The following is a 14511-nucleotide window of genomic DNA, read 5'->3' as shown; positions in this document are numbered from 1 at the left end:
TTTAGTAGAGACGGGATTTCTCCATGTTGGTCAGGGTGGTCTCGAACTCCTGATCTCAGGTGATCCCCCCACCTTGGCCTCCCAAAGTGCTGGGATTACAGGTGTGAGCCACAGTGCCCGGCCAACCATTTTTAAATGTACATATCAGTGGTATTACTTACATTCACATTACGATGCAACTATCACTACTGTCCATCCATAGAACTCTTTTCATCTTGCTTGACTGAAACTCTATTTGTTAAACAATAAATGCCCATATCCCCTAGCCCCTGGTAACCACCATTCTACTTTCTGTCTCTATTAATGTGACTAGGTACAACCTATCTACTTTTATTTCCCTTTTGTACTAAGGGAAAGGATTAATAGATAGTGAATTGGCTAAAGTCAGACGTAAGAATATAGCAAGAAAGGAATAAAGTCTAGATATAGAAAATATATATTAGACATCCTATTCTTCAACAATTAAAAAGGAGCACAAGTTAGAAAATATTTTGTGAATATCATATTTTCTTTTCTTTTTTTTTTTTTGAGACAGAATCTCGCTCTTCACCCAGGCTGCAGTGCAGTGGCACAATCTCGGCTCACTGCAACCTCCGCCTCCTGGGTTCAAGCGATTCACTTGTCTCAGCCTCCTGAGTAGCTGGGATTACGGGTGCCTGCCACCACACCTGGCTAATTTTTGTATTTTTAGTACAGATGGGGTTTCACCATGTTGGCCAGGATGGTCTCAAACTCCTGACCTCAGGTGAGCCGCCCACCTTGGCCTCCCAAAGTGTTGGGAGTACAGGCGTGAGCCACCACGCCTGGCCAATATCATATTTTCTTTGCCCTTGGAATTTCTAAATAACGCTCATCTTCACTTGTCAAAATCCATGCATTCTTTAAAGCCAAGCTCAAGTACTTCCTTTCTGACAAGGCAACCTAGAGTCCTCCAAAACCACAGTGTCTATTCTTTCTCTGAATTTTCGTAGCAATTTGTATTTCCTTTAAAGTGGGATACCCAGGCCAGGTGCAGTAGCTGATGACTATAATCCCAGCACTTTGAGATTATAGCCATGGTGGGAGGACTGCTTGAGCCCAGGAGTTCAAGACCAGCCTGAGCAATGCAGTGAGACCCTGCCTCTACAAAAAATAAAAAAAAATTAGCTGGGTGTGGTGGTGTGTACATGTGGTCTCAGTTATTTGGGAGGCTGAGTTGGGAGGATCACTTGAGCCTGGGAGGTTGAGGCTGCAGTGAGCCGTGTTCATGCCACTGCACTCCAGCCTGGGTGACAGAGCAAGACCCTGTCTCAAAAACAAAACAAAAAAAAGTAGGCTAACTGATTTTGCCTTATATTATTGTTTACTAAGCTTGATCCTACAGGAGCAGCAGTTTTAATGCTGATGCTATCTTAATGATCATCACAGGCTCTTGCATACAGTCAGTAAACACTTCTTGAATTGACTACACTAATTTTCCTTCCAGGCCAGGTGTGGTGGCTCACACCTGTAATCCCAGCACTTTGGGAGGCCAAGGTGGGTGAATCATCTGAGGTCAGGAGTTTGGAGACCAGCCTGGCCAACATGGTGAAACCCCATCTCCATAAAAAAATACAAAAAATTAGTGGGGCATGGTGGCATGTGCCTGTAATCCCAACTGCTCGGGAGGCTGAGGCAAGAGAACTGCTTGAACCCAGGAGGCGGAGGTTGCAGTGAGCCAAGACTGTGCCACCGCCCTCTAGCTTGGGTGACAGCGTGAGACTCTGGCTCAAAAAAAAAAAATTTTTTTTTCTTTCCAGATGACATATAGCTTTCCAAAGCTCTTCTAGGGAATCATGTCATTCATATAACCACTTATGTATCAATTATATAAACTTAATCTACCTATCCAACATACGCTAGCCAATGAGATAACAAACACAAGTCAAGGCCTGAACTACATCGTAAACTCACAAAAAATCAGACACTTCACACACTATACACTGGAGGTGCACAGTCGTATTGTTTGCTACCATACTTAGAGCCTAAGGCTTTTTTTTTTTTTTTGAGACCGGAGTCTTGCTGTGTCATCTAGGCTGGAGTGTGGAGGCACAATCTTGGCTCACTGCAACCTCCACCTCCCAGGTCCAAGTGATTCTCCTGCCTCAGCCTCCCAGGTAGCTGGGACTACAGGCATGCACCACCACACCTGAATAATTTTGGTATTTTTAGTAGAGACGGGGTTTCAGTATGTTGGCCAGGTTGGTCTCGAACTCCTGACCTCAGGTGATCCGTCTGCTTCGGCCTCTCAAAGTGCTGGGATTACAGGTGTGAGCCACTGCGCCCAAGCTCTTTTTTGTTTTAATGCTTGCAATCTACTTAGTGAAAAGACTAAAAGCAGAGTTGCTAGTATCTGCATTTTTAATAAGGTATTGAGAAAATAACGACAATGATGTGAATCCTGAGTATAAATTCTATTTTCGAATAGGATGGCAGCAGAAAAGCAGCAAAAGAGTCCCATACTGCTCAGGAAGGAAAGAGGAAAGTTGTTCTAAATCAGATTAGAATAGCTCTAGGTTTTTCTAAGAAAGAGATGAATGAGGCTGGAAAAAAAGGGATAGCACAGCAAAAAGCTACCTTAAGAGTGAAAGTAGGTGATTAGTGGGAATGAACTGGGTGTTTCTGAATAAAGAAGACTTAAGTTGCCTGTTGCAGAAGTAGCACTAACTAGAGTCATGGGAGGTGAAGCTTTCATTCTCCCTGTAGTTTACTTTAACATTAAAGTTCCCCACCCAGTTTAGAGTTTTAACAGCTAAGAACATAACTAAACTGGGGAGACAAATAACTGCTTTTTTTCTCCTCAGCAAATATTTATTGAGTATCTGCTTTGTTCAGATGCTATGCAAAACAAAAAGAATACAGTTTCTGTCCTTAAAGCACTTATATTCTGTGGTTCAATTAGTTTTTGTTGGTACACTAAGTGCCTGAACAACGACTCTGTCACATGGGTCACTTCCAAGGCCAGAGCTTTTCTAAAAAAGGGAATTTTGAGGTTGCCTTCATATGTAAATATCACTTGTACACTGTAAAACATTTGTATACATATAAAAAAGCACATTAAAAAAACGTCTTGTCAGGTGCCGTGGCTCACGCCTGTAATCCCAACACTTTGGGAAGCCGAGGTGGGCAGATCACGAGGTCAGGAGTTTGAGACCAGCCTGACCAACATGGTGAAACCTTGCCTCTACTGAAAATACAAAAATCAGCTGGGCATGGTGGCACGTGCTTGTAATCCCAGCTACTCAGGAGGCTGAGGCAGGAGAATCACTTGAACCTGGGAGGCGGAGGTTGCAGTAAGCTGAGATCGCGCCACTGCACTCCAGCCTGGGTGACAGAGTGAGAGACTCCATCTCCAAAAAAAAAAAAAAAAAAGTCTTCAGAGGAAGACCTAAGTGTCAAAAAAAAAAAAAAAAGTCAAGCTCTTATTTCTCCTCCTCTGCATCATAGCACTGCTCCCACTCCATTGCCCAGTTAACAGTAGTTTTGTGTGGCTCGCCTCATATTGTCAGTGCATATGGAAACGCTCATCCATCCACCCATCCATCACTGAATTTAATATCAGGGAAAAATACCTATAGCAAATACTTTCAGCCAAAGGATCTGGATTTAGAAATGTTTTCATTTTAGGTATAAAACCATGAGATTATAAAATGATTAGCTCTTACTTCAAATATTAGCATGGTAAATTTCTTATCAAAAAGTTCAGAGAAAATATAAAAAAGTATTCTTATAGAAAATTGAAAATATTCAAAAGAATAACTAAAAATTATGATGCCTGAAGAGAATCATAGCATGCTAGAACAAAAGGAGTCCAGAACTCATTTCATTATAACCTCCCACTTAATTTTATAGATAAGAACACACTGAGAACATTTAATGATTTGCCCCAGGTTATCTAGTCGGTTCACATTACTAATTCTGCATTAGCTTATAGTCTTTGATTTGACTTGTTTGTAGTATTACCTCTCAGTTTTCATTAGGACATAGCTGAGCTTGTACCGCTTTTGAAAAAAATTTCCCTTATTATTTAAAAAGAATTTTATTGTAGAATAAAATAGAAAATCCAGATAAGCAAAAATAAGGAAGGAAGAACTACCCAACTAATATTGAATCTTCTTAATTTTATCATCACTGCATAACCTTATCTGGAGGTACTGGGGAAATCTTATTGTTACTCATGTACTGATTGATTATAGCCGGTATTCCAGAAAATCACAATCAGGTTACCAAGCTAAAGCCAGAAATGCAGAAGGTCAGGGTCAGAAGGAGTAGTGCCACTGCCTGGAGCAGAGTAGGATCAGAAAGGCAGATCAGAGAGTGCTGACAGGCTTTAAGTATTCAGCTGTATCTTGTGGTTTTCATCTGACCCTATTTCCCATTAATGTGTATGTATTCAATCTGCTTTCTTCCTATAGATTATAATAGACGCAGCATAGCGTCTGCCACAATCTCTGCCCACTCTCTGAGCAAAACTTGCCTAGCCATAGCCCTTAATAAACAGTCCTCGGCAGCTGTATTGGGAACTGTGTGACTCCTGCTCACCATTAAGGGCAGCCATTCTGTAGGCTGGGTAATAAGCTTAGGAAGTCTTGCCAAAAAGGGGTATCACCCAACAAGAATTAGCTATGCCAATTAGATTGTTAGTCTTGGAAAATACAGGGAGAACTACATTATAAGAGAGTAGATGCAGAAAGGATGTACAGAAACCTGTTTCAAGACAAAGGGCTGTGAGCAAGTTAATGAGGAAGTGGAAAATATGAGTAAGCAGAAACTAGAGGAGAAACAAAGAGAAGCTGATGTACTACAGAGGAAAAGATGCATGGACTCAGCCGCCTTGTGTCCAGGCTAGTCAACTGAGCCATCCTGTTTTCTCCCATCTGTCAGCTTAGTCTACATTACTGCCATACGTATCCTTAAAATAATTGTCCCTTATTTTATTTTATTTTTTGAGGCAGAGTTTCACTCTCTCACCCAGGCGGGGAGTGCAGTGGTGCCATCTCACCGACAATTCTCCTGCCTGTCTCCCAAGTAGCTGGGACTACAGGCGTGTGCCACCACACCCGGGTAATTTTTGTATTTTTAGTAGAGATAGGGTTTCACCATGTTGGCCAGCCTGGTCTTGAACTCCTGACCTCAGGTGATCCTCCCACTTTGGCCTCCCAAAGTGCTGGGATTAGAGGTGTGAGCCACCATGCCTGCCCAATTGTCCCTTATCTGATCTAAACTGCAACTTTCATTTTTTTAAAAAGGGAGGTTGAATTATATAATCACTAAAAAATCTCTTTCATCCTATTCATCTTGAGTAGCATTATCTGCATGTATAATAAAATGACTGAGATCAGAAGTTCTCATATTTGAGTGATTATTATATTCATCTCAGGAGTTAAAAAAATTAAGATTCTGGGGACTCACTGAATCAGAATATCAGAGAAAATCTTTCCGGTTTTGAGTCTCTATGTTTAGCAGATAAAAATCATGTTTCTCCTGAGAAATGAAAGCATGATTGAGAAACCATTTGAAGTAAAATGGAATATTTAATAATGTTACTCCTATTTTAATTCTCTTGCCTTTTAATCTTGATTCTTATTATTTGTAAAAATATATAGTTTTCAATATTTCCCAATTTATTTTCTCTATTTTCAAAAATTGGCACATAATAACTGTACATATTTTTGGTATTTTACCTGCTTTTAATCCAAATTTTTCTTATTTCTTTTTCTTTAATTTCTGTGCACATATATTTTTAGCTAACAATGCATTTCAGTTTATGTTAATTGATTTCACACTTTATGAGGAATTACAGCAAAATATACTATCATCTGTAAGATAGGTAATATACACATTTAGAAAATGGATTAATGCAAATCCTTCAAGGTCTTTTCATGAAACATGTTTGTGGAATCTACTCATTTCATAAATGTAAAAGGAAAAAATTAAAATACATTTAGTAAGAATCAGGAATATTAAAATTATGAGTTTTAAAAATTGTACTTACAAAGAGTGTTGGTTTAGGTGTAAGTATATTGTCTTCATGCTCTTTAGGCACATTCAAAGTCTTTGATTTCTGATTTTCTGTCACATTTTTTGGTTCTGTTTTAGTGAGAAGTAAGCTGTTCTCAGAATGTTTACTATGCATCTTAACGAGAATCTGTTTCATTGCTGCCAATTCCTGTTGATATATGAAAACAGAAGAAAGTAGCAAGTGTGGTTTTAGTAAGCAGACTAATAATGATTAATATTAAAATATTTTTAAGTAGAAGAAACAATTATACTACACACATAAGTTGTGAAAATAAAATAGTAATTACAATCATGCACATGAATCTTTTGATCACTAATACTCATTTAATATAACTGACAATTACAACATTCTATAGTCTAGTGGTTTCCACGTTTTTCTGCACACTGAAATCACCTGTGGAGCTTCAAATATTGCCAGTGATGACTGTGTCCCAACCCCAGAGACTGTGAGATAATTGCTGTGGTGTGGCCTGGGCTTCGGAATTTTTTTTTTTTTTTTTTTTAGATAGGATCTCACTGTTACCCAGGCTGGAGTGCAGTGGTGTGGTCTCGGCTCACTGCAGCCTCTACGTTCCGGGCTCAAGCCATCCTCCTGCCTCAGTGCCTGAGTAGCTGGGACTACAGGCACATGCCACCATGCCCGGCTAATTTTTTTGTATTTTGGAATTTTTGAAGATCTCAAGTGATTTTAATAGACAGACAAATTCGGGAACCACTGGCATAGCTACCTTCCACTGTAGATGCTCTACATATATTCACTGAGTAGACTATTTAAGCATTTAACTTTTTCTCTTCTTTTAAACTGTTGCATTTCCTTTGAAGTCTTATATAAAGATGGTAGAGAAAAAGAATCCAATCCTGGCTACTAGTCAGCAGTTAAACAGTAAGTTTAATACAGATTCAGGATTTCTTTAGCTGTATTATCCCTTATCCTTTTACGAATGATTAGTGGGGTTGGCTTCAGTTGCCCTCTGAACTAAGAATTAATTGTGATGAACTTTTTGAAGAGATCAAAAATTTCACCCGTTCTTTCTCCCAAGTGTATTTGTCTTTCATATCCATAGACAAATCTTTAGTACATAACACTAGTTAGTGGGTATTTATGATTAATTACTAAATTGATACATCATATACAAGTATATGGAGAGATGACAGGCTAAACTCTTCTTAATCTTTATTTATCAGAACAGAACAGTGGTAGGCTATATAACAGGTAATTTTTTCCTATTATCTTATTGTATCTTCATGCCAAAACACAAAAGTTATGGTGACAGAACGATGTTCTGCTCTCTTCTACTAATCTGTTTATGGACACCAGCTTTGTGTCACAGCAAGTTCCTATAGGCCTTTCTCTTCTGGCTGTCACTAGTTCTATTTAGACCCATCTTACTTGAGTGAGTATTTTAAAGCAGTGTTGCTGAGTTTAAGCCATATAACCTTAATAGATTTTAGGGCCGCGAGAGGTGTCAGAAGAAACGGTGCCAGAATCCTTTCTCCTTTCTGCAGTAGTGGGCCTGGCTTGGCCAATGTACATGAGAATGCATATACTTGCAGACATTGCCAATCTGATATATGATTATCTGGGCCATTTGGGGACTCTTTTTGCTTTCAAGATTATGTTGTTTCATTTATATGCTCCACTACGGTGAAGTATATAATTATTGATTTGATGTCAAACGGGTATGGTGTTATGGTAGATTTCAGCTCCTGTTCCACTTACCAAGATAAGTAGAAGGGAAAGCCTATGAAAAGAAAAACTTTCTATCTGAAAGAACATCTCTTTATTAGCCATAACTTTTCTATCTTTGGCATGAAGATAAAATAAGAGCAAAAATCCCCTCCAAAACAATCTAGCACTATTCTACAGATAAATAAGGTAAAGGGGGGTTTAGTGGTCAGGAGATTAGAAGGGAAATTCACATCTTTGCTTTATCCTAAGATCACCCCAGTTTGGGGTGTTGTCATAGTACCACTTTCGTTAATGTGACTGTACAAAAAATATTAGCAGTTTCTGAAATCCAGGCAAAGAACACTTTAAGAGCAGCAAAATTCTGTAAAATTCTTATTAGGATAATACAGCTACAGTGGGTACCAAAATAACATTTAGAACACATTTTCAATTTTATTATGTTTGGCTTATATAATGATCCAATTTATAGTGATGGTAAATTTGAACAAAGAAAATTCCACTTCAATTTTTTTTTTTAGAGAGAGGGTCTTGCTCTGTTGTCCATGCCAGAGTGCTATGGTGTGATCACAGTTCATTCAAACTATCCTACCGCCTCAGCCTCCTGAGTAGCTAGGACTACAGGCGCATGCCCCCACACCCAGCTAATTTTTAAATTTTGGGTAGAGATGAGGTCTTACTATGTTGCTCAGGCTGGTCTCTCACTCCTGGCCTCAAGTGATTCTCCAGCCTTGGCCTCCCAAAGTGTGGGATTATAGGCATGAGCCACTGCACCTGGCCAAGCACATGTAGTGGTACTATTTTAGTATGAAGCTATTAGCAAACGACATATCTATTCTTGACATTATTATTGTTTAAACTTACGCTGCCTAATCTAGTTCAATGAGCTTTAGTTTTATAATTGATAAAATGTGAGCTTCTGTTACCTTTTAGGATTTTTGCCAGTCTGATAAGTGTTTGTGTATGTTTATTTTGCATTCCTTTTACAGTGAAGTTGAGCAGTTTTTTTTTTTTTTTTTTATATATTGAAGGTTTTTATTTTTCAGTTGATCGCCTTGGCCCATTTTTCTACTGAGTGGTCATTTTCTTATACATTTCAAGGAGCTCTTTATATGTTAGGGAAATTAGCCCTTTGTCTTTAATATATTAGAGTGTCAATTTTTCCAGTTTATCTCTTACTTGACTTTGTTTATGACCCCCCCCCTTTTTTGTTTTCAAGAACATTTGATTGTGATGTAGCAGAATATGTCAATCTTTTCTTCTATGGTCTTCTCCATGTGTTCTTCCTATATTTTCTTAAGTTACTTTTGTGGTTTTTCTTTTTTTTTTTTTTGAGATGGAGTCTCGCTCTGTCGCCCAGGCTGGAGTGCAGTGGCAAGATGTCGGCTCACTGCAATCTCCGCCTCCCAGGTTCAAGCAATTCTCTGCCTCAGCCTCCAGAGTAGCTAGGATTACAAGCACCCACCACCACGCTCGGCTAATTTTTGTATTTTTAATAGAGACGGGGTTTCACCATCTTGGCCAGGCTGGTCTTGAAGTCCTGACCTCGTGATCCACTCGTCTTGGCCTCCCAAAGTGCTGGGATTACAGGTGTGAGCCACCGCGCCTGGCCTCTTTTCTTTTTCAAACATATAGATCTTTCATTGGTTTAAAGTTTATCCTGGCTTATGGTGAAACACATGAATCCAACATCTGTCCCCTCAAGATGGCTCTCCTATAACAACATCATGTACGGAAGAGACCATTTTTTCCCCCACTGATGCCATCTTTATAATGTACTAAACTGCCATAAGTATATTATTTATTTACGGACTTTAAAACTCTGTTTCTACAGTCTGTCTATTTATGCACCCATGTCACACTGTTTTAGTGTTTTACTCTTTAATGAATGAGGTATTTTTCTGGCTGTATTCTTGGAGATAGGCGTGGGATCATGCTGAATGGAAAACAAAATTAGAAAGAACTTTTTTTTTTTTTTTTTTTTTGAGACGGAGTCTTATTCTGTTGCCCGGGTTGGAGTGCAGTGGTGTGATCTCGGCTCACTGCAACCTCTGCCTCCCAGGTTCAAGCAATTCTCTGCTTCAGTCTCCCACATAGCTGGGATTACAGGTGCCCACTACCATGCCCGGCTAATTTTTTGTTATTTTTAGTAGAGACGGGGTTTCACCATCTTGGCCAGGCTGGTCTTGAACTCCTGACCTCATGATCCACCCACCTCAGCCTCCCAAAATGCTGGGATTATAGGTGTGAGCCACCACACTTAGCCGCAAGAACCTCTTTATTATATTAAGTGTTCATAGCCATGAAAGTATTTGAATATGTCTTACACCGACCTTTTTGACATAAATTGTCCTATCCTAGTTGATGTTACTATTACAATGAAATGATCATGATTCATGAGATCCCAATTCACAAACTGACAAAGCAAACAGGAAACAATCGAACATAACAAGCAATAATTAGAAAACGTTTTTGTCACTACAAAGAGAAATTCTTTGGTAAGATGAAATCATTTTGAAGCCCTCTGCTTTGCTTCTAACTTGGTTCGGTTCTTATCCTGTGTCTGGCTTCTGGGTATTGGCTTCATCTTGTATTTCAGATTCTGCTCTCATTGTTTGCATTTGAGTTTGGCATCTCATTTCCCTGCCTTTTGATTCTACTTTCCTCTTCTATAACTATCATTTTTCTGATTGGTCAGTGGGTTTATTTGCAGCATCGCCTCATTATTTGTAAATATTGTTTATTGCAGAGAATGTGACTACAGAAAAGGAAACTGTGATGCTCAAAGAAGAATGTTTTAAGTACTAAGTTCGACTGGATTCTTTTTCTTATACTGTATCTACTGCTCAAAAATCATGCCATTGATTTAGGTTCCTATTTGTACTTCAACTTTGTAACAAATATTTTTTTCCCCTCTTTTCAGAGTTTCTGCCCTTCTGTTTTCTCATTGATAGAAACAATGTACGCCTTTTTCCTTATTATCTAATATTATCTAGCCTCTTAATCGTGTTGTTTGCTGAGATTAATTCTGTACTGACTGCTTTTAAGACTGAAATTTCTTTTTATTGTACACTTTGGCAAGTTCCACTATTTCTCGCACTTCCCTCTCTTTCTCTCCCTTCCCCGCCTCCGGCATCTACCTCCCTTTCTCCTTTTTTTTTCTTTTTTTTTTGAGACAGGTTCTTGCTCTGTTGCTCAGGCTGTAGTGCGGTGGTGCAAATATGGCTCACTGCAGTGCCTTCACTCTGGGGCTCAAGGGATCCTACTGCTTTAGCCTCCTGAGCCGCTGGCACCACATGTACCTACCACTGTCCCTGGCTAACTTTTTAACTTTTTGTAGAGACTTTGTTACCCAGGCTAGTCTTGAACTCCCTCCCTCATTCTGTTATTTGATGGCATACAATTTATTAATGTTCTGAGAGGGTGCTGGTGCTGTAAAAGAAATGTGCTTTCATGGTATTACTGCTCTGTCTTCTAAAATCAAATTTCTGAAAACTCTGATGCCATCCTGATTCTTTTTTTTTTGAAACAGAGTCTCGCTCTGTCGCCCAGGCTAGAGTGCAGTGCCACGATCTTGGCTCACTGCAAGCTCCGCCTCCTGGGTTCACGCCATTCTCCTGCCTCAGCCTCCCGAGTAGCTGGGACTACAGGCGCCCATCACCACGTCCGGCTAATTTTTTGTATTTTTAGTAGAGTCGGGGTTTCACCGTGTTAGCCAGGATACCATCCTGATTCTTTATTTCCTTGTAGGTATTTTCTTTCTTGCGAGAATCTTCTATGTCCTTTGGCTTTCCATCTTTTTACCTTTTTCTAAGTTTTTGGAGGGTTTCTTAACTTTTCCTATATCCCTCTATTGGCATTTTTACTTATACTTTATTGATTTCATGATTTTGATTTTCACAATTCTTCAAAATATCACAATTTTTTTAAATTTTTATTTTCTGGAGACAGGTCTTGCTCTGTCGCCCAGGCTGGAGTGCAGTGGCACAATCTTGGCTTACTACAACCTCTGCCTCCTGGGCTCAAGCGATCCTCCCACCTTAGCCTCTTGAGTAGCTGGGTCTACAGGCATGCACCAACCATGCCTGGCTAATTATTTTTGTATTTTTTTGTATAAATGGGGTTTCGCCATGTTGCCCAGGCTGGACTCAAGCAATCCACTCGCCTTGGCCTCTCAAAATGTGGGGATTACAGGCGTGAGCCACTGCGTCTGGCCCACTGATTTTTATATTACAGAAATATTACTTTTCCAAATCTTTCTGAAGAAATTAATTATAACAATGTGGAAGTTCTTTTCTGCTCCAGAATTTGTTTTTCCCTCTGGGGAAGGGGGTCAGTTTATCTGTTTATTGCTATTTTTTTTCCTTCTATGCTTTTTCTTCCAGTTTCTGATAGTTTTTGGTTGTGTGATCCCATTTATGAATAAAGGACCAGCTCACATGTTTTCTTTCTGCCATATGGCCTTTTTTTTTTCTTCTGAGACAAGGTCTGGCTCTATCACCCAGGCTGGAGTGCAATGGTGTGATTTTGGCTCACCTCTGCCTCCCAGGCTCAAGCAATGGTTCCACCTCAGCCTCCTTGGCAGCTGGAACTCCAGGCATGTACCACCATGCCTGGCTAATTATTATTATTTTTTTTATCTTTTATTTTTGTGGAGATGGGGTTTCACCACGTTGCACAGGCTGGTCTCAAACTTGTGAGTTCAAGTGATCTGCCTGCCTCGGCATCCCAAAGTGGGGCTATTCATCTTAATGACACCGTTGAGTACAATCTCTGTGTACGTGGATGCGATAATTTGTGTAGCAGGATTTACCCTAAGGTTCTCAGGCAGAAAGTAAGCTCCCTTCTCAAAATGACAAAATGCAAAGTATTCTAATCTAGAGCTTCGTTTCATTCTGGCAGTTCTAGCCTAGGCCTGGCAGGTGCTTCATTAATTTAGAAAGTTATTTTCAAAATATTTTTTAAATTCTGTTTTAAATTTATAGAAATATTATTTGTTCATTGTAAAATTCAAAAACTGTAAAAGTGCCTTCCCTCAATCCTCTTTTCCTTTTACCACTTGTTTAAGACATTGATTGATTGATTGATTGAGACAGGGTCTCACTCTTATGTCCAGGCTGGACTGCAGTGGTGCGATTGTAGTTCACTGCAGCCTCAAACTCCCGAGCTTAAGCTATCTTCCCATTTTGGCTTACCAAAGCTCTGGGATTAAAAGTGTGAGCCACTGTGCCCAGCTGAGACAGTTTTAAAAAAATTGAGATGGGGGCCGGGCGCGGTGGCTGACGCCTGTAATCCCAGCACTTTGGGAGGCCGAAGTGGGTGGATCACGAGGTCAGGAGATCAAGACCATCCTGGCTAACATGGTGAAACCCCGTCTCTACTAAAAACACAAAAAATTAGCCAGGCGAGGTGGCCGGCGCCTGTAGTCCCAGCTACTCGGGAGGCTTTGGCAGGAGAATGGCATGAATCCAGGAGGCGGAGGTTGCAGTGAGCCGAGATCGTGCCACTGCACTCCAGCCTGGGCGACAGAGCGAGACTCCATCTAAAAAAAAAAAAAAAAAAAAAAATTGAGATGGGGGTGTGTTGCCCAGGCTGGTCTTGAATTCCTAGGCTCAAGTGATCCACCTGCCTCAGCCTCCCAAAGTGCTGGGATTACAGGTGTGAGCCACCAAATCTGGCCAGCTGAAACATTTCAATACTATTCTATAACGTAGTCTGATGAAATCTGATATGCTTTCATACTAACTTTCAGAAAGTTAACAGTATATGTTGTAATTCTAGTATATCAAATACATAATAAAATTACCATTACTATATGGATAATCGAACCATTCATTAACATTAACAAATGAAGAACTGCATCTGATTATACAACTGAAACTTGGAATAAAACTAAAAACTAACAAAAACTATGTTGCAGTATAATAATTACTTTTCAAAATTGAAGAGTTAAGGGCAAGGACGTTCTTGTGAAATTTCCAGATGATGATGATGATGATGATGATGATGATGACTGCATAAACAATCTCTATGAGAGAGATAAACTGTTCTTTTGAATCCAAAAGCATGTATCTTGGCCATTTAATATTAACTATTTGCATAAGTGGTGGCATATTAAAACAGCTCAGCTGTACAGCAGCTGCTTAACAGTATTGCATAGTTGATGCCAATAAATTGCTGAAAGTTGTAAACTCTGCAAAGATGTTGGCAAGGAGACACATAGATAGCATTTCTTGATGAAAATAGCCTTAACAAGCATAATGCAAACTATGTGCTTCACTGGAGGTTAAATGGAAGTGCTTTTATATAGGAATAACAATGCATCGTGACTAGTAAGTCATATGACTCTGTGCATCTCTCTTGAAGTAACACAAGTTAAAAACCAGTCTTGTTTTAAACCAAATACATATATATTTTGGATATTTAAAATTAATTAATTAATTTATTTATTTCAGATGGAGTCTCGCTCTGTCGCTCAGGCTGGAGTGCAGTGGCATGATCTTGGTTCATTGCAACCTCTACCTCCCGGGTTCAGACGATTCTCCTACTTCAGTCTCCTGAGTAGCTGGGATTACAGGCATGTGTCACCACACCTGGCTAATTTTTGTGTTTTCAGTAGAGATGGGGTTTCACCATGTTGGCCAGGCTGGTCTCAAACTCCTGACCTTGGGTGATCCACCCACCTTGGCCTTCCAAAGTGCTGGTATTACAGGTGTGAGCCACCGTGCCCAGCTTTAAACTTCATTTAAAAGGTGTTTTTTTTTTTTTTTTTTGAGATGGAGAGA

General features: G+C 39.7%; 1 protein-coding gene across 6 annotated transcripts in view; it reads right to left on the bottom strand.

The window, feature by feature from the left end:
• The window catches only part of PIBF1 (progesterone immunomodulatory binding factor 1), a 233896-nt gene that overhangs the window by 11186 nt on the left and 208199 nt on the right, over window positions 1-14511 (bottom strand). For all 6 annotated transcript variants that reach the window (XM_054446984.2, XM_054446978.2, XM_054446979.2 and 3 more), the window contains one exon: window positions 6014-6187. In XM_054446984.2, the coding sequence (XP_054302959.1) occupies window positions 6014-6187 (174 nt within the window). Of the gene's footprint in view, window positions 1-6013; window positions 6188-14511 lie in introns of those variants that run through there.

The sequence above is a fragment of the Pongo pygmaeus genome, chromosome 14 (assembly GCF_028885625.2).
Source record: "Pongo pygmaeus isolate AG05252 chromosome 14, NHGRI_mPonPyg2-v2.0_pri, whole genome shotgun sequence".
In the NCBI taxonomy this organism is placed as follows: Eukaryota; Metazoa; Chordata; class Mammalia; order Primates; family Hominidae; genus Pongo; species Pongo pygmaeus.
Note: the sequence above shows the minus strand (reverse complement) of the source record. Positions and strands in the feature narration are given on the sequence as shown.